Here is a 21,837-nt window from a genome sequence, read left to right on the forward strand (position 1 = left end):
AAACGATGGACAATGCCCTCGCCTTCTAAAAAATCTGATAGCATAGGTGTTAGGAGAATATTTTTGAGTAGATGAGCCAAAATTCCTATTCTTGTTTAGTTAGTGATGATCTTCCTAACAATGAGGAAACAAACAAAAAAGTTGTAAGTGTTCTTCATATTTGCAAAAAATATTATTAGAAACGTGGCACAAATAATTTGCAAATATTGAAAAACATATGGCAACAACACATATAAAAAAATCCAATGCAAAAAATTGATTTTATTATAATTGAAACAATAGTCCTATTGGAGAAGTATAAAGACATGGGTCTATAGCATCCTCCTCCATGGGATAGGTTCTTTAATTCCCTATTCTTCAAAAACTTATATCACTCTCAATAGTTGCAATGAGAAAAAATAAATGTGAGTTGCACTCAATAATGGGAGCTCAATAGGAATGAGAAAATAATAATGAGGATGAAAATGGTCACGTGTAGAGAGTGAGGAAAAACCTCTCTATTTATACTAAAATGTTAGGATAAATCTTGATGTAGTAATATAATAAAATATTATTAGACCAAATCAAGATCTAACTATTTAGAGTATTTTATTATATTTGAGAGAAGAAAATATTATTGAAATGGTCAAAAAATGTTATTTAGCAAATTAACTCAAAAAATAATGATTTATTGAGTTAATTAAGAAAAATTGTTAAATTAACTAGTAAATAAAAAATGTTTATTTAATTAATTTAAGGAGATATGGTCAAATTGATTTATAAATAATTATTAATAATGATATAATATTAGATATCATGTTTTTGGATTCAACTACGTTAAGTAAGTCATTCATCTATGACCATTTCCCTGAGAGGTAGTCGTAACTAACTAATTTCTCGTGATTTTGAATAGTCCACTGAATAGTCCACTTAGCACTCATTGCATCAGGTGATGCTCACAGGGGTGAAGAAGTGGGATTGAAACTAGTGAAATAAATCACATAGTGTCAATCATCACTTCCGAGGCATGCACCCAGTAACCAAGACATCCCAAGAGGTCACCTATCCTAGATCGCCTCTGGTGCAAGTGCACTTAATTGTGGAGTTTTCGCCACAATCAAGCCAACTTAGCTTGCTACCCCATTTGCAAAACCTTAGCAAGTATTGTGCCTCATGAACCATTCAAGTAGAGTTCCCTTCATTCTTTTGAATTAAGTATTGGGGATTTTTGCAGTGCATTATATGATATCATTTTTTAGGATTCAACTACGTTAAGTAAGTCATTCATCTATGACCATTTCCATGAGAGGTAGTTGTAACTGACTAATTTCTCATGATTTTGAATAGTCCACTTAGCACTTATTGCATCAGGTGATGATCACGGGGTTGAAGAAGTGGGATTGAAACTAGTGAAATAAATCACATAGCTTTAATAATCACTTCCCGGGATTGCACCTGGTAACCAGCACTTCTTAGGAGGTCACCAATCCTAGATCGCCTCTAGCTCAAACACGCTTAACTATGGAGTTTTCCCCACAATCAAGCCCACTTAGCTTGCTACCCCATTTGCAAAACCTTAGCAAGTATTATGCCTGATGAACCATTCAAGTAGAGTTCCCTTCACTCTACTCTACTAGAATGGTTCATGAGGCACAATACTTGCTAAGGTTTTGAAAATGGGATAACAAGCCAACTGGGCTTGGTTGTGGGGGAAACTCCACAGTTAAGTGCGCTTGAGCCAAAGGCGATTTGGGATGGGTGACCTCCCGGGAAGTCCTGGTTACCGAGTGCAATCACTAGAAGTGATGATTGATGCTATGTGATTTATTTCATTAGTTTCAATCCCACTTCTTCACCCCTGTGAGCATCACCTGATTCAAGGAGTGCTAAGTGGACTATTCAAAATCATGAGAAATTAGTCTAAGTGGACTATTAAAGTCATGAGAAATTAGTCAGTTATGACTACCTCTCATGGAAATGGTCATATATGAATGACTTACTTAACGTAGTTGAATCCCAAAAAATGATATCTAATTTAATGCACTGCAAAAATCCCCAATGATTTAATAATTATTTCATGGGAGAAATTGTAATTATTAAGGAATAATAAATACATAATGACTTATTTAATTATTCCTGTGGATGAGCGAAAATACTTAATTAGGTGTAGTCTAACTTATAGATGAAATTACCATTTTCACGACATTTTTTTTGGTTAATTTCAATCAAAATCGAACAGATATTTTAAAAAAAATTGAGTTTAAATGGTTTCATATGAATAGTTTTTCATAGGAGAAATTGTAATTATTAAGGAATAATAAATAGATAAAGACTTATTTAATTATTCCTATGGATGAGAGAAAATAATTAATTATGTGTATACTAACTTATAGATGAAATGACCTTTTTCACGACATTTTTTTGGACAATTTCAATCAAAATCGAATAGATATTTAAAAGAAAATTGGGTTTAGATGGTTTCATATGAACAACTCAAGTGCCCCATGAGTTTTTTTGGTTGCTAAATCCATTTATGCATTCAAAAATGTAATTATTAAGGAATAATAAATACATAATCACTTATTTAATTATTCCTATGGATGAGAAAAAATACTTAATTAGGTGTAGTCTAACTTACAGATGAAATGACCTTTTTCACGACATTTTTTTGGTTAATTTCAATCAAAATCGAACAGATATTTAAAAAAAAAATGAGTTTAAATAGTTTCATATTAATAAATCAAGTGCCCCATGGGTTTTTCTGGTTGCTAAATCCATTTATGCATTCAAAAATTTATTTTAAGTAACAAAAAATCTTGGAACTGTATTGCCATATTTTGGTGTATTGCCATATTTTGGTGAATTGTGGTGAGAAAGGCTATTTCGTATATAAGTTAGTCTATGTCCTTTTAATTATTTTCACTAAGTGGGTAAATATGAAAATAACAACAATTAGTTAAATGAATTTATGGGTTATTTTCAAATGGATAAATAGAAACAATTTAGGAAAAATTATTTTCTAAATTATTTCCTAAGGTGGATGTGGGTTTTTAGGTGTAAAAACCATACTACATGGTGCATTTAGATAATCCTAGATGGAAATAGCTAAATGGTCACTTTCTAGGTGATAAAAAAAGGGGGAAAACTCATTGACAGGGATGGGATACAACCCACCCAAGCAACTGGGTAAGAGTTTAGGCGCATGGTGGGTGAAGACAAGAGTTGAAGGAAGTGTTGAAGAAGAGCACCATGGTTGAGCCACTGGCCTAAAACAAAGAACATGTCAGAGAGTTGATCGACATGACTAATGAATATATGATATGATTTCCAAGGGGCCTCAACCTCATGCCTTGGTAGGCAACGCCCCTTAAATGTGACTCGAGGTACAAACATTCTTAGGAAGTGGCGGAAAGAGGGAATTTTGAGTCCTTGCCCCATTTATGTCACCACATGAGGCCCCCATATCTGTGGTTTCCTTATAGTTATTTGAAAAAAACTTAGTAATGAATTTACTTCTCTCACACACACACACAGAGATATATATATCTATCAATATATATATATATATATATATATATATATATATATATATTATTTTTTAGCTTTTTAATTATAATAGTCTAGCTATATAAATTAAAAATCATGTAAAATGCAATAAACATCCATTCATAATAGGCATAAAAACACTTATATTTCCATACGTCTCTAATCATCAAGATGAAAAAAAAATCATAAAAATTAACAAAATTATAGTTTTATTTTTAGTTGTTATTACTATTTTAAGACAAATTAACATATTAGTTAAATATATAGACATTCTAAAATATAGGTACATGAAAAACATAGTAAAGAAATAATAAACAATAAGAACTCAAAGATTTTGGAAAGAGTAGTAGTACCTTTTAGATAAACCTCAAGCCTCACTAAAAATAGCCCATGCATATAACCTAAGTAGCTAGTAAAGGTGGATAAGATGCCTAATAGACATCAAAATTGTTTTTCTATAATAGATCTCACATTACCCAAGTCAATAAAAAAATAAAAAACATAAGAATTAAGTATATTATTACTTCTTCTTTTTTGTAAGTCGAAATTTCTATTAATGAGAAATTATATACAAGGATATCAAAAAGCCATGTGGTCTTGCCCGACCAAGCTTATTGACCAATGCGATGACCATACAACATACAAAAGGAAAAATTTCCAGCTAAGAGGACTAGAGGCTTAGAGGCTTCACATTCTAGAAAACTAATAGAACAAGAAACAGACTAGTGAACATAATCAATCGTTGGATGTAATTGAAGGAGGGTTGTTCAACGCAGTACCTTGGGGATGTGGGGGAGGGGGGTGTGATACATGAAGTTGACGTGGTGCTAAAACTAAGCGAGCGAGGTTTTGAGTTTTTCAACCTTTTCCATTAGGAAATTATGGTTGTGCCAGACTACGAACACCCTCTCACAAACATGACACTGGAAGTACTAAAGATGCTCAAATTTAACCATGATAGCCTCATATTCCTCCCTACGAGCTTGTCGATAGGCGTCCAGATGAGCAAAGAAATGGAGCAATTTAGGAATTTCCAAGAATGGACCTACACTCCTAGAAGGCGTCTGACTTGTCAATCGAGAACGTCCTTCATTAGAGTGGCCTCGCATTATCGAGCAATGAAGATGACTTTTCACGTGACCACGCACACCTGCATCACAACCGGGTTGTGAAGCTAGTTGATGGCGATAGCCCACCATGGAAAAAATTGACTAGCTACAACACCCACGGCTGGAGCATCTCACTCTGCGCCTAGACCTTCCCACCTGACCAGAAATATCATCACCCTAAGACCTAGCGTCGAGGTAGTACCTTTCGGCTTCAGCGAAGAAGTTGTGTTCGAGGAGGGGGGGATGGGTTTCTTAATGGAGCGTGAAAGGGACCTGTAGAACCAGAGAAGAGGGACTCCCCCATAAATACCACTTGCCCAAAACAAACCAAGACTAGCCGTATACCAAAGAAAGGAGAACCAATGCCAAGATCTCTGCCACCCTAAATTCACCACCCAAGAATAGCCAAACTAGACTAGAGAGGATAGAAACATGAGGGGAGAGAGTTGCTTATAGAGAAACAAGCACCCGAGACTAAATTGAAAGGAAATACAAAGGTAACACGTGAGACAAAGCAGAATCACGAGGAATGAATTATGACTAGAATCCCTATAAATGATGAGCTAGAAGGCGAAAAATCTCAAAGGCAGTAGACACCCTACAGCTAGAAGCACCACCTCGAGAATAGATGCACCACCCTTAGACCCAAAATTGTGAAGGCAAGAATTAGAGATTCGACACCGGTCGCTCGAGAAACATGCCCCAATTGGCCAAGGTAGAGAACCCTAGGAGCAGAGGGAAATGACGATAGGAGTCGATGAGAACCAGCAAAGAAGCTTTAACCAAAGAAGGCCGAAGAAGGAAAGTTTCTTAGATAACTGAAGTGAGTGATAGGGCGACACTTGGGGCACACCTGTAACGAACCAAATAGACCACCACCTTGGAGCAGACGCCGAAGAGGATGTTAGCAGGGAGAGAGGCGTAAAACTGAAAAAAAATGTTTGACAACCAGAGGGAATTGCCATCAGTAGGATATAGCAAGAGGAGCGGCATCATTGCCTTGATGCAAGCCAGAGGAAATGAACAGTTCACACACACGAACTTGGGCGAATTAACTATGGCGTGGTGGAGGGTTGTTTCCCTATCCTCCCTCGCCTTAAACAATGAACATCTGACATTTGTCACGTGACCGGTGGCTATCATGTTCTGACACCCCCATCGTGGATAAGTAAGTTATCACTTTATTTTAAATTATATATATATATATATATATATATATATATATATATATATATTATGATTTTGATTAGTTAAACAAATATTTGATTTAAAGACATGTAACAATATTCTTAAATATAGAGATTCAATCCCATTTTACCATAAAAAATTTTAACTTGTAAATAGCATTTGTTACAATTTTATGGACTAATATTATGGCTTATCAATACCAAATGCCCAATATAACATGTGTTGACATTACATTTTCATTAACTAATTAATATAAGATAAATTAACTAAAATAAAATAACTAACTTAAAGATAATTACTATAAATATTTAGACATATTTTATGAAGACTCTACCATGCAATTAATAATAATTCTGAAAAGCCTATTAAAATAAACACGTGTATAGGCTTAAATATCTATAGAAATTAAATCGAAAATTATAAAAGTATTCCATAAATTTTGTTTTTTTTGTCAATTCTAAATAAATAAATAATTTATTAATTTATTTAAATTATTATAATAACAAGTAATTATTTTTATTTCAATTTAAGGAAAAAAAATTAATATATCTGAACGGTATTAAAATCATATCTTTCAATCATAAATTAAAATCATGGTGCAAAGGTATTCATCCAGCGAAAGTAATGCCATTTGGTCCACCTTATCATATCATTGAAATCGATAACACGGCGTTTCCATAAAACAAGCATACAATAATAGTAGGTGAATATGATCTTTGACAATAAACGGGACAAATCTTTGACAAATTAAAAACAATATTAACAACCATGTTAAAATAAATTAATAAAAATAAACCTAAATAAGAAACGGTATGAGAAATGCAACAATTTTACGATAAATTAAAAATAAACATAAATAAGAAGCAGGATGAGAAATGCAAGTAGGTTTAGAAATCGGTGGTCTATTTAACTTATACTTTCAAATAAACAATATTTTCATCATTGCAAGCTCATAGCTTACATCATTGCTCTCATTGTTACGTCGTGATATCATTTTAAATTTAATTTCTAAGATTTACGTCATGATATTATTTTTAATTTCATTTTTACATTTTGTAATATAATTCTTTTAAATATTTACGGAATTTATTTCAGAGCAGTAGACTTTCCAGAATTTTCGTTCTTTAAAATATTAAAAATTATGAATAGTTTTGATTTATTATTTGTACAAGGATGAAATTAAGGATTTGCAAATTGTTTCAGTTTGAAACCTTTAATTCTGGTTTTGGCTTTACAAATGTTTATTCTCGTCAATGGTAAATAATTATTTAAAGAATTACAAATGTTTAATAATTAAAGTTATTAATTAAAAAAATGAAAATTATTATAGCTTCTTCGTTTCTCTATGGTTTATTTTCATTTTCCATGACTTTGATGCATTCATACCCTCTTATTCTTACTAGTTCTCTATCTATGTTATTCTATATTTTCTATCAACTCAGTCGTTGAAGTATCCTTAGGGATGTTTTCATTAGAGGAATAAGGTTGTAGGGTATGGATAAGCAGAAGGAAGAAGGAATAAGGTTCATAATGTGTTTCTTTAATATGCTATGAGGTATTTTTTTAATATATCATGTAAGAATTAATGGGTTTATATATATAGAATCATATTATTAATATCCAAGTTTAAGGTCACAGTAAAGCTAGATACCAAATTGGTGTACAGAGAGTTTTTGCTTGTGGGAGAAGGGACCTAATTTCGCTTAGTTAGTTGAGTGCTAAGTTTACAAAGGCATACGTACAGTGATGTGTGGTTTGACTGTAAGTCTACTTGGGCGAAGCTCAAGAGACTGTGGTTCAAATCTCATTAGTACACTACCCTGGTGTGGTGGCGGCTAAAGGAATAGATTCCCCATCCCCGCCTTGATGGCACTAGAGTCTCCTCTTCCTAAAATCATAGGATCTTAGTATATGCTACTCGTAAGTAGTTGGATGTACACTTGGTGTCATAGAGGCAGCTACAAGGATTGATTCTCGTTTTAAAAAAAAGTTTACGAAGACATACAAACTCTACCCCATCTTATTTTGAAGCTGTGATCTTTTAAGAGGAAACACATGCTCTTTGATATAAATCAATAAAATTTAAAATATATAAATAGTTAATATAAGCCAATAAAATTTTAAAATTTAATCTATATATAAACCAAATTAATAAATTAATACAATTGTGTTAGATATAATATATTTATAATATAATTTAATTATATCAACCAAATTAAAATATCACATAATGTATTTATAATATAATTTAATTATGTAGGATTGAATTCAACCATAAAATCTAGAGATTAACTAAATATTTTTCTTTTATATATATGCTCGTTTTTAACGACTCCTTACCATTTAATAAAATAAGCATTGTCTCCCCCGCTGAAAATATTATATATAAGCAAGTTCATGAACGTTTCGTATTCCGGAAGCAGCTTTGCCCTTTGGGAATATATTCAGAGCTGTGGTGTGTATATGCTTTTATGTGGCGAGAGTAGGGAGAAAAAATGGATTTCGGGATTTATAATTTTCGAATCGCTATGTTTCTACTGGTAATTGTAACGGGGTGTAGCGTTATTGATTGTTTTAGGGCCCATCCTTTGTCTGTGAGATTGCGTAGTCATGATGTGCAGAAGCAGCGGATTGTGCTTGCCCAGTCGAATGGATATGAGACACATAATTACACTCAAGTTCTCGACCATTTTTCGTTCGTTTCAGAGTCTCGCACCTTTCAACAGAGATATTTTCTCAACAAAACTTTCTGGGGTGGTCCTCTCAATAACTCCCATTTTTGTTTGCATGGGAGAAGAGGATAGTCTCGATGATCTAGTCCTAGGTGGTGGCTGCGGCATCGTGATCGAGAATGCACCCCACTTCAAAGCACTCCTCCTCTTTGTCGAGGTATAAAGTTTAGCTTTCCAAATTTTATTTTGCTAAATTTTTAATCTCTGGTAAAAGCATTGAGTAGATCAATGAATTTTCTTCCGGATATTTTATTAAAAAGATCACCAAGTTTCAGTTGAAAAGATTTGAACAAACTTAAGTTAATGACTTTCATCTTAAAACACTTGAACCGAACCGACCTACAAAATTAACCTCCACCTGTTAACCGTAACAAACTTGTTCAAACCGATTATTAATTTACCTCTTTATTGTTAGTTTTAATATATGACCGTGCGATTGCAGTGTTAGGCTGCATGGCTTCGTTTGAAGTACCCACACATTATACTAGGTGCACTGGCGTCTTCCGCCCCAATTCTGTTGTTCCACAACCTCATTCCTGACTATAGCTTCCTCGCCGTTGTTACAAAGGATTTCAGAGTATGTTTCTTTCATTCATCAATATTGTCTCTCAAATCGTCAATTATCTGAGACCTTATGGCTGTGATTCTATGTTTATTAAACACACGATGCCAACGAGAGCTGTTATACTACAATTAAGAATTCGTGGGGCGAAATGGACAGACTTGCTTCTCAGCCCGGAGGCCTCCAAAATTTGTCCAACATATTTAACACTTGCACGTAAGAATTAGAAAATTAGATTTAAATATTTTATTCGTCTGCTCTACTCCACACTGATCAGATCGTTCTCTTTCTGTGGTGCTTCTCAGCAATGTAACTGATGTAAAGGCCTTGCATGATGTGCTGATTGGTATTTACGAACATGCAGCACAATACGACTATGCTGAGGTCATAGGCGTAAGTAGTGAATAATTTTATTACCACCACAAATCGATTTTATCTTCCATATAAATATAACTCAGTTTAGGATTTTGATAAATGGGCATGGTTGACATTTTTAAAAATTTAAGATGAATGTATATTTTTGAGAGAAGTTTTTTGTATCAAAATTTATTTTCAAATCAACAAGTGTGGTTTATAGTCAGTAGAAGATGAAGAATTAGATCTAGCAGTAGGTTAAGTAGAGAAAAAATAAGTAGAGAAAAAATCTCTCTATTATACTTGGATTTGGTTCTTCATCTTGTCTTGACCATGAATCACACTTGTTGGCTCAAAACACCTCTACAAATAAATTTTGATATAATTACGGCCCAAAACTTGTCTCAAAAATTTGATTAATATAGATCACAAAAGCCTCAATTAAATGAATGTATATTATTAGATTTTAAAATTAAATATATTTATATTTATAGAAGTTTTTTTTTAAATATCAATCATCTAAAAAGTTTGCACATATCTCTTTCGACAATCGCTTCTAGGTTTGCTTTTTTCTCAACCGTGGAAAATGAAGATTTGTTCGGAAATGAATATTAACATCGTTGGTACTGTAGATATGCAACGTCATCGATAGCGCTCCCAAAGGTACCGACATTCTGGTTCGGGTGTCAGCCGCAGCCAGAATGCTTTACCCATTCTGCCTGCCAGTTAATTTTACCGATCAATTTTACCCATGGTTGTGGCAGGTTTGCGAATGTTTTTCATGATTAATAAATTTAATATGAAGCTGTGAGGAGATAATCTGATTGTAATTTACAGGCATGCTCTAAGAGGAGATAATCTGTCTGTTTTGTAGAAGTGCACGGAAATGGTGTTTCCGATTGCCCAGAATCCGAATAAAGTCCTACGCTGAAGATTGCAAAAGGAAATATGGAGTGCTTCCCAGGCCCAACTGGGTAACAACTCAATATGGCGGCCATGTACGTTGTACATTAACGAATCAATATGTATGTGTATCCATCTGGCTAAAGCTTTTGTAATGTGATTCGTTATAATTTGTGTGCACGCAGGACATAAGAAAGGTGCTGAAACACTTCGGTAGCAACATCATTTTCTCGAATGGTTTGAGGGATCCATGGATCGGTGGGGGGTAATTCACAAGACATTAGCCATTAGTTTTTACATGGAGGGACTTCTTTATACTTTTAGCGCTTCTGTTATAATTGTTTGCATTTTTTTACGGGATGAATTGCAGTGTGGTGGAGAATATATCTGAAAGTATCGTCGCGCTGCCTACCAAAGAGGGTAAGCGCAAATATTATTCCGAAAAGACTGAATATTCATATAGCAAATCTAGACTGAAATTCTGGTGGATACATTATGAATGGCAGGAACCCATTGTCTAGACCTATTTCCTTCTTTGCCAAGTGATCCAGAATGGCTTAAAGAACAGAAAGCAAAGGAAATCGAGTACATCAAAAGCTGGATTCAACAATACAACTATCAGTTTCTTCACAAATGATGCCACCACTGAAACTAATAGAAAGCGTTGCAGGAATAAGTATGGTGTGGTAAAGTTAATTCATTTATGGTAAGCAAATTGGAGAAATATTAGCCAGCATGTAGATTCTTTGCTAAGAGAGACTCTGACTGTGACTCTTTTCAAAGGCGTCTCCATAGTTGGTATTATAGTTCATATTTCTTTTGAGGTTATTGAAGCCTTTTTTCGGTGGATCTTTCCTAAATTCCGAAAAGGTTCTTGTGTAACTTGGAGTGTTCGGTCATTGGATTTAAATTTTTTAATTAAGCTTTTGAGTAAAATAAGTCATCCCCAATATTTTAGGATGTTTTTAATAAGAGTTAGCAATCGAAAATCAAGATTTATTTCAAAATGTTGGTTTAATGAAATTGTTGGATTAATTTTTTTGAGATGAACATGTTTCGTATGAACGTTATTTATGGGTTTTTTTGGTTACCAATGACACGTGGTATTAGTAACATTGTGGCATTAGGAATAGATGATGATATTTATAGGTGGTATTAGTAATAGATGATGATATTTTTTCTATTATTATAACAATTTATTGAGAAATTAAGAATACTTATAATAACATTCTAACCCAATGTACTTAAACAGAATATATAAAAAAAAATTCAGTGACTTAAATATTTTGATAGGATTGAAATTACATAAAATAAAAAATTAATTAAAGAATTAAATTAATATAAAAAATTACAACTATTTCAAATAAAATTGAGGTCATAGAGTTAATTATTTATTTATTATTTTTAGATTTTATATTTTGATAGCTATAGTTTTGGAAATAGAATTTTTATGTAATAGTTTTATTCTTACGTAATATAAATTATTTAAATGCATGAAATACATACATATATATATTAAACCATGTGGATGAGCGAAAATACTTAATTAGGTGTAGTCTAACTTATAGATGAAATGACCATTTTCATGACATATTTTTTGGTTAAATTTCAATCAAAATTGCACAGATATTTAAAAAAAAATTGAGTTTAAATGGTTTCATATGAATAATTCAAGTGCCCCATAGGTTTTTCTGGTTACTAAATCCATTTATGCATTCAAAAATGTATTTTAAGTAACAAAAAATCTTGGAATTGTATTGCCATATTTTGGTGAATTGTGGTGAGAAAGGCTATTTTGTCTATAATTTAGTCTATGCCCTTTTAATTATTTTCACTAAATGGGTAAATATGAAAATAACAGCAATTAGTTAAATGAATTTATGGGTTATTTTCAAATGGATAAATAGAAACAATTTAGGAAAAATTATTTTCTAAATTATTTCCTAAGGTGGATGTGGGTTTTTAGGTGTAAAAACCATACTACATGGTGCATTTAGATAATCCTAGATGGAAATAGCTAAATGGTCACTTTTCAGGTGATAACAAAGGGGAGAAAACTCATTGACAGGGATGGGATACAACCCAGCCAAGCAACTGGGTAAGAGTTTAGGCGCATGGTGGGTGAAGACAAGAGTTGAAGGAAGTGTTGAAGAAGAGCACCATGGTTGAGCCACTGGCCTAAAACAAAGAACATGTCGGAGAGTTGATTGACATGACTAATGCATATATGATATGATTTCCAAGGGGCCTCAGCCTCCTGCCTTGGTAGCAAGGCTCCTTAAATGTGCCTCGAGGTAAAGGCATTCTGAGGAAGTGGCGGAAGGAGGGAATTTTGAGTCCTTGCCCCATTTATGTCACCACATGAGGCCCCCATATCTGTGGTTTCCTTATAGTTATTTGAAAAAAACTTAGTAATGAATCTACTTCACACACACACACACACACACACACACACACACACACACACACACACACACACACACACACACACACATATATATATATATAATTTTTTTATCTTTTTAATTATAATAGTCTAGCTATATAAATTAAAAATCATGTAAAATGCAATAAACATCCATTCATAATAGGCATAAAAACAAAATCATAAAAATTAACAAAATTATAGTTTTATTTTTAGTTGTTATTACTATTCTAAGACAAATTAACATATTAGTTAAATATATAGACATTTTAAAATATAGGTACATGAAAAACATAGTAAAGAAATAATAAACAATAAGAACTCAAAGATTTTGGAAAGAGTAGTAGTACCTTTCAGATAAACCTCAAGCTTCACTAAAAATAGCCCATGCATATAAACTAAGTAGCTAGTAAAGGTGGATAAGATGCATAATAGACATCAAAATTGTTTTTCTATAATAGATCTCACATTACCCAAGTCAATAAAAAAATTAAAAACATAAGAATTAAGTATATTATCACTTCTTCTTTTTTGTAAGTCGAAATTTCTATTAATGAGAAATTATATACAAGGATATCAAAAAGCCATGTGGTCTTGCCCGACCAAGCTTATTGACCAATGTGATGACCATACAACATACAAAAGGAAAAATTTCCAGCTAAGAGGACTAGAGGCTTACAGGCCTCACATTCTAGAAAACTAATAGAACAAGAAACAGACTAGTGAACATAATCAATCGTTGGATGTAATTGAAGGAGGGTTGTTCAACACAGTACCTTGGGGATGTGGGGGGGAGGTGTGTGATACATGAAGTTGACATGGTGCTAAAACTAAGCGAGCGAGGTTTTGAGTTTTTCAACCTTTTCCATTAGGAAATTATGGTTGTGCCAGACTACGAACACCCTCTCACAAACATGACACTGGAAGTACTAAAGATGCTTGAATTTAGCCATGATAGCCTCATATTCCTCCCTACAAGCTTGACGATAGGCATCCAGATGAGCAAAGAAATGGAGCAATTTAGGAATTTCCAAGAATGGACCTACACTCCTAGAAGGTGTCTGACTTGTGAACCGAGAACATCCTTCATTAGAGTGGCCTCGCATTATCGAGCAACAAAGATGACTTTTCACGTGACCACGCACACCTGCATCACAACCGGGTTGTGAAGCTAGTTGATGGCGATAGCCCACCATGGAAAAAATTGACTAGCTACAACACCCACGACTGGAGCATCTCGCTCTGCGCCTCGACCTTCCCACCTGACCAGAAATATCATCATTCTAAGACCTAGCGTGGGGGTAGTACCTTTCGGCTTCAGCGAAGAAATTATGTTCGAGGAGGGGGGGATGGGTTTCTTAATGGAGCGTGAAAGGGACCTGCAGAACCAGAGAAGAGGGACTCCCCCATAAATACCACTTGCCCAAAACGAACCAAAACTAGCTATATACCAAAGAAAGGAGAACCAATGCCAAGATCCCCGCCACCCTAAATTCACCACCCAAGAATAGCCTAACTAGACTAGAGAGGATAGAAACATGAGGGGAGAGAGTTGCGTATAAAGAAACAAGCACCCAAGACTAAATTGAAAGGAAATACAAAGGTAACACGTGAGACGAAGCAGAATCACGAGGAATGAATTATGACTAGAATCCCTATAAATGAGGAGCTAGAAGGCGAAAAAGCCCAGAGGCAGTAGACAACCTATAGCTAGAAGCACCACCTCGAGAATAGTTGCACCACCCTCAGACCCAAAATTGCGAAGGCAAGAATTAGATATTCGACACCGGTCACTCGAGATACATGCCCCAAGTGCCCAAGGTAGAGAACCCTCGGAGCAGAGGGAAATGACGATAGGAGTTGACGAGAACCAGCAAAGAAGCTTTAACCAAAGAAGGCTGAAGAAGGAAAGTTTCTTAGATAACTGAAGTGAGTGAGAGGGCGACGCTTGGGGCACACCTATAGCGAACCGAATAGACCACCACCTTGGAGCAGACGCCGAAGAGGATGCTAGCAGGGAGAGAGGCGTAAAACTAAAAAAAATGTTTGACAACCAGAGGGAATTGACATCATTAGGATATAGCAAGAGGAGGAGCGGCATCATCGCCTTGATGCAAGCCAGAGGAAATGAACAGTTCACACACGCGAACTTGGGCGAATTAACTATGGCGTGGTGGAGGGTTGTTTCCCTACCCTCCCTCGCCTTAAACAATGAACATCTGACATCTGTCACGTGACCGGTGGCTATCATGTTCCGACACCCCCATCGTGGATAAGTAAGTTATCACTTTATTTTAAATATATATATAACTATAACATATAACTTGTAAATAGCATTTTTACAATTCCATGGACTAATATTATGGCTTATCAATACCAAATGCCCAATATGACATATGTTGACATAACATTTTCATTAACTAATTAATATAAGATAAATTAACTAAAATAAAATAACTAACTTAAAGATAATTACTATAAATATTTAGACATATTTTATGAAGACTCTATCATGCAATTAATAATAATTCTAAAAAGCCTATTAAAATAAACATGTGTATAGTCTTAAATATCTATGCAAATTAAATCGAAAATTATAAAAGTATTCCATAAATTTTGTTTTTTTGGTCAATTCTAAATAAATAAATAATTTATTTAAATTATTATAATAAAAAGTAATTATTTTTATTTCAAATTTAAATAAAAAATAATAATATATCTCAACCGTATTAAAATCATACCTTTCCATCATAAATTAAAATCATGGTGGAAAGGTATTCATCCAGCGAAAGTAATGCCATTTCGTCCACCTTATCATATCATTGAAATCGATAACACGGCATTTCCATAAAACAAGCATACGTTAATAGTAGATGAATATGATCAACTTATTATACGCACGGCCCTCGGCATCAAATTTGTTTAAACGAGACAAATCTTTGACAAATTAAAAACAATAGTAACAACAATGTTACAATAAATTAAAAATAAACCTAAATAAGAAACGGTATGAGAAATGCAACAAAATCGGTGGTCTATTTAACTTATACTTTCCAATAAACAATATTTTCGTCATTGCAAGCTCATAGCTTACATCATTGCTCTCATTGTTACGTCGTGATATCATTTTAAATTTAATTTCTAAGATTTGCGTCATGATATTATTTTTAATTTCATTTTTACATTTTGTAGTATAATTCTTTTAAATATTTCCGGAATTTATTTCAGAGCAGTAGACTTTCCAGAAATTTCGTTCTTTAAAATATTAAAAATTATGAATAGTTTTGATTTATTATTCGTACAAGGATGAAATTAAGGATTTGCAAATTGTTTCAGTTTGAAACCTTTAATTCTGGTTTTGGCTTTACACATGTTTATTCTCGTAAATGGTAAATAATTATTTAAAGAATTAAAAATGTTTAATAATTAAAGTTATTAATTAAAAAAACGAAAATTATTATAGCTTCTTCGTTTCTCTATGGTTTATTTTCATTTTCCATGACTTTGATGCACTCATGCCCTCTTATTCTTACTAGTTCTCTATCCATGTTATTCTATATTTTCTATCAACCCAATGGTGAAGTATCCTTAGGGATGTTTTCATTAGAGGAATAAGGTTGTAGGGTATGGATGAGAAGAAGGAATAAGGTTCATAATGTGTTTCTTTAATATTTCATGATATATATTTTTTAATATATCGTGTAAGTATTAATAGGTTTATATATATAGAATCATATTATTATTATCTAATTTTAAAGTCACAGTGAAGCTAGATACCAAATTGGTGTATAAGGGCTTTTTGTTTGTGGGACAAGGGACCCAATTTTGATTAGCTATTTGACTTCTAAGTTTAAGAAGGCATGCGTACAGTGATGTGTGGTTTGACGGTAAGTCTACTTGGGCAAAGCTCAAGAGACTGTGGTTCAAATCTCATTAGTACACTGCCGTGGTGTGGTGGCGGCTAAAGGAATAGATTTCCCGTCCCTGCCTTGGCGGCACGAGAGTCTCCTCTTCCTAAAATCATAGGATCCTAGTATATCCGACTTGCAGGTAGCTCGATGTACTCTTGGTGTTATAGAGGGAGGGACGAGGATTGATCCTGGGTAAAAAAAAGGTTTACTAAGGCATACAAACTCTACCCCATCTTATTTTGAAGTTGTGATCTTTTAAGAGGAAACGCAACTCTCAACCATTACACCGACTCAAGTGTATAAAAATTAATAATAATATTAGCACAATGACATTAATAAATGTGGTTGATATAACCCAATAAAATTTAAAATTTAATCTACACTAGAGTCTGTTTTTGTTAAAATCATAGGATCTTAGTATATGCTACTTGTAAGGAGTTGGATGTACACTTGGTGTCATAGAGGCAGCTACAAGGATTGATTCTCGTTTTAAAAAAAAAGTTTACGAAGACATACAAACTCTACCCATCTTATTTTAAAGCTGTGATCTTTTAAGAGGAAACACATGCTCTTTGATATAAGTCAATAAAATTTAAAATATATAAATAGTTAATATAAGCCAATAAAATTTAAAATTTAATCTATATATATCAACCAAATTAATAAATTAATACAATTGCGTTAGATATAATATATTTATAATATAATTTAATTATATCAACCAAATTAAAATATCACATAATGTATTTATAATATAATTTAATTATGTAGGATTGAATTCAACCATAAAATCTAGACATTAACTAAATATTTTTCTTTTATATATATGCTCGTTTTTAACGACATCTTACCATTTAATAAAATAAGCATTGTCTCCCCCGCTGAAAATATTATATATATGCAAGAAGTTCATGAACGTTTCGTATTCCGGAAGCAGGTTTGCCCTTTGGGAATATATTCAGAGCTGTGGTGTGTATATGCTTTTATGTGGCGAGAGTAGGGAGAAAAAATGGATTTCGGGATTTATAATTTTCGAATCGCTATGTTTCTACTGGTAATTGTAACGGGGTGTAGCGTTATTGATTGTTTTAGGGCCCATCCTTTGTCTGTGAGATTGCGTAGTCATGATTTGCGGAAGCAGCGGAATGTGGTTGCCCAGTCGAATGGATATGAGACACATAATTACACTCAAGTTCTCGACCATTTTTCGTTCGTTTCAGAGTCTCGCACCTTTCAACAGAGATATTTTCTCAACAAAACTTTCTGGGGTGGTCCTCTCAATAACTCTCCCATTTTTGTTTGCATGGGAGAAGAGGATAGTCTCGATGATCTAGTCCTAGGTGGTGGCTGCGGCATCGTGATCGAGAATGCACCCCAGTTCAAAGCACTCCTCTTTGTCGAGGTATAAAGTTTATCTTTCCAAATTTTAATCCTTAATTTTTTAATCTCTGGTAAAAGCATTGAGTAGATCAATGAATTTTCTTCCGGATATTTTATTAACAAGATCCTTCATTTGAAAAGATTTGAACAAACTTAAGTTAATGACTTTCATCTTAAAGCACTTGAACCGAACAGACCTACAAACTTGTTCACTTTCGAAATTACTATTTAGCTAATCCTTTTCAATTTAATCCGTTTTGACTTTCGAATTTCCGCTGTTTTCCCTTATTTTAATTTATCGTTTTTGTTTATACTTTAATTTTTCTTTTAACCCTTCCTCCGATCTTAAACTTCGTTTTGTTTCGTATTTTTATGTAGCATCGGTATTATGGGGAGTCCCAGCCGGATTTAATAGGTGACGCATTAAATCCCGTGGTCAATACAAGCACGTATGGCTATCTCACTTCCGAACAAGCCTTGGCCGATTACGCGACTCTGATTACAGATTTAAAGAAGAATTTATCAGCGGAAAATAGCCCAGTGATCGTGTTTGGCGGATCATATGCAGGAAGTAAATCATTTCATTTCATGTCGTAGTTCAAACCGATTATTAATTCACCTCTTTATTGTTAGTTTTAATATATGACCGTGCGATTGCAGTGTTAGCTGCATGGCTTCGTTTGAAGTAGGCGCACTGGCGTCTTCCGCCCCAATTCTGTTGTTCCACAACCTCATTCCTGACTATAGCTTCCTAGCCGTTGTTACAAAGGATTTCAGAGTATGTTTCTTTCATTCATCAATATTGTCTCTCAAATCGTCAATTATCTGAGACCTTATGGCTGTGATTCTATGTTTATTAAACACACGATGCCAACGAGAGCTGTTATACTACAATTAAGGATTCGTGGGGCGAAATGGACAGACTTGCTTCTCAGCCCGGAGGCCTCCAAAATTTGTCCAACATATTTAACACTTGCACGTAAGAATTAGAAAATTAGATTTAAAATATTTTATCTGTCTGCTTTACTCCACGCTGATCAGATCGTTCTCTTTCTGTGGTGCTTCTCAGCAATCTAACTGATGTAGAGGCCTTGCATGATGTGCTGGTTGGTATGTACGAACAAGCAGCACAATACGACTATGCTGAGGTCATACTCGTAAGTAGTGAATAATTTTATTACCACCACATATCGAGTTTATTTTCAATATAAATATAACTCAATTTAGGATTTTTATAAATTTAAGGTGAATGTATTTTTTTAGACAGTTTTTCTGTACCAAAATTTATTTGTTGATGCATTTCGAACCAACAAGTGTGGTTCATCGTCAAGATAGTGTTTCGAACCAACAAGTGTGGTTCATCGTCAAGATAGTGTTTCGAACCAACAAGTGTGGTTCATCGTCATGACAAGAAGAAGAACCAGATTTAAGTATAGGTTAAATAGAGAAAAAAACGGTTTGAATGATCCCTCTATTATGCCTGGATCCGGTTCTTCATCTTGTCGTGACAATGAACCACACTTGTTGGTACGGAACGCCTCTGCAAATAAATTTTGATGTTATTATTGCCCAAATCTTATCTCAAAAATTTGATTGATATAGATCACAAAAAATTTGATTGATATAGATCACAAAAGCCTCAATTGAATAAATGTATATTATTAGATTTTAAAATTAAATATATTTATATTCATAAAAGTTTTTTTAATATCAATAATCTAAAAAGTTTGCACACTATCTCTTTCCACACTCGGTTCTAAGTTCGCTTTTTTCTCAGCAGTGGAAAATGAAGATTTGTTCGGAAATGAATATTAACATCGTTGGTACTGTAGATATGCGACGTCATCGATCGCGCTCCCGAAGGTACCGACGCTCTGGTTCGGGTGTCAGCCCTAGCCGGAAAAGCTGACTCGTCCTGCCTGCCAGTTTTTTTTCCCGATCAATTTAACCCGTGGTTGTGGCAGGTTTGCGAATGTTTTTCATGATTAATAAATTTAATATGAAGCTGTGAGGAGATAATCTGATTGTAATTTACAGGCATGCTCTAAGAGGAGATAATCTGTCTGTCTTGTAGACGTGCACGGAAATGGTTTTTCCGATTGCCCAGAATCCGAATAAAACAATGTTTCCCCTTAAGATATTTGATCTAAAGTCCTACGCTGAAGATTGCAAAAGGAAATATTGAGTGCTTCCCAGGCCCAACTGGGTAACAACTGAATATGGCGGCCATGTACGTTGTACATTAACGAATCAATATGTATGTGTATGCATCTGGCTAAAGCTTTTGTAATGTGATTCGTTATAATTTGTGTGCACGCAGGACATAAGAAAGGTGCTGAAACACTTCGGTAGCAACATCATTTTCTCGAATGGTTTGAGGGATCCATGGAGCAGTGGCGGGTAATTCACAAGACATTAGTCATTAGTTTTTACATGGAGAGACTTCTTTAGACTTTCAGCGCTTTTGTTATAATCGTTTGCATTTTTTTACGGGATGAATTTCAGTGTGGTGGAGAATATATCTGAAAGTATCGTCGCGCTGCCTACCAAAAAGGGTAAGCGCAAATATTATTTCCGAAAAGACTGAATATTCATATAGCAAATCTAGACAGAAATTCTGCTGATACATTACGAATGGCAGGAACCCATTGTCTAGACCTATTTCCTTCTTTGCCAAGTGATCCATAATGGCTTAAAGAACAGAAATCAAAGGAAATCGAGTACATCAAAGGCTGGATTAAACAATACAACTATCAGTTTCTTCATAAATGATGCCACCACTGAAACTAATAGAAAGCGTTGCAGGATTAAGTATGGTGCAGTAAAGTTAATTCATTTATGGTAAGCAAAATGGAGAAACATTAACCAGTATGTACATTCTTTGCTAAGAGAGACTGTGACTGTGACTCTTTTCAAAGGCGTCTCCATAGTTGGTATTATAGTTCATATTTCTTTTGAGGTTATTGAAGCCTTTTTTCGGTGGATCTTTCTTAAATTCCGAAAACGTTCTTGTGTAACTTGGAGTGTTCGGTCATTGGATTTAAATGTTTTAATTAAACTTTTGAGTAAAATAAGTCATCCCCAATATTTAATAAGAGTTAGCAATCGAAAATCAAGATTTATTTCAAAATGTTGGTTTAATGAAATTGATGGATTAAATTTTTTTTAGATGAACATGTTTCGTATGAACGTTATTTATGGGTTTTTTTGGTTACCAATGACACGTGGTATTAATAACATTGTGGCATTAGGAATAGATGATGATATTTATAGGTGGTATTAGTAATAGATGATGATATTTTTTCTATTATTATAACAATTTATTGAGAAATTAAGAATACTTATAATAACATTCTAACCCAATGTACTTAAACAGAATATAAAAAAATAATCAGTGACTTAAATATTTTGATGGGATGAAATTACATAAAATAAAAAATTAATTAAAGAATTAAATTAATATAAAAAATTACAATTAGTTCAAATAAAATTGAGGTTATAGAGTTAATTATTTATTTATTATTTTTAGATTTTATATTTTGATAGCTATAGTTTTGGAAATAGAATTTTTATGTAATAGTTTTATTCTTATGTAATATAAATTATTTAAATGCATTATATATATATATATAACCATGTTAGATCTATATTAAATCTAGATTCAAAGGTGCAAGCCTTTCTTCAAGTTTTGCACTAAAAAAAGAGATTTGCACCTTGACAGATTTGCTCACTCTCACGAGTTTGATAG

At 33.7% G+C, this 21,837-nt stretch overlaps 1 protein-coding gene and 1 pseudogene across 1 annotated transcript; both read left to right on the forward strand.

Moving 5' to 3' along the window:
* Positions 1 to 9,267: 9,267 nt before the first annotated feature.
* On the forward strand, positions 9,268 to 11,010 carry LOC149258870 (uncharacterized). Its single transcript, XM_089438881.1, has 7 exons — positions 9,268 to 9,332; positions 9,422 to 9,509; positions 10,103 to 10,234; positions 10,391 to 10,468; positions 10,559 to 10,638; positions 10,744 to 10,793; positions 10,880 to 11,010. The coding sequence occupies exons 1-7, from the start codon at positions 9,268 to 9,270 to the stop codon at positions 11,008 to 11,010; spliced, it is 624 nt and encodes a 207-aa protein (XP_089295007.1).
* A 6,673-nt stretch (positions 11,011 to 17,683) lies between these two features.
* Positions 17,684 to 20,861, forward strand: LOC149258871 (uncharacterized; annotated as a pseudogene).
* Positions 20,862 to 21,837: the final 976 nt, after the last annotated feature.

The sequence above is a fragment of the Pinus tabuliformis genome, chromosome 6 (assembly GCF_031772625.1).
Source record: "Pinus tabuliformis cultivar Carrire ecotype Pingquan chromosome 6, CPIR1, whole genome shotgun sequence".
NCBI lineage: Eukaryota > Viridiplantae > Streptophyta > Pinopsida > Pinales > Pinaceae > Pinus > Pinus tabuliformis.

Excerpts from the sequence above, each read along its gene's own strand:
- LOC149258870 (XM_089438881.1), top strand. The coding sequence starts at position 9,268 with ATGGACAGACTTGCTTCTCAGCCCGGAGGCCTCCAAAATTTGTCCAAC. Across the intron at positions 10,639-10,743 it reads GATCCATGGATCGGTGGGGG|TGTGGTGGAGAATATATCTG; the intron begins GTAATTCACAAG and ends GATGAATTGCAG. Across the intron at positions 10,794-10,879 it reads CGCGCTGCCTACCAAAGAGG|GAACCCATTGTCTAGACCTA; the intron begins GTAAGCGCAAAT and ends TATGAATGGCAG.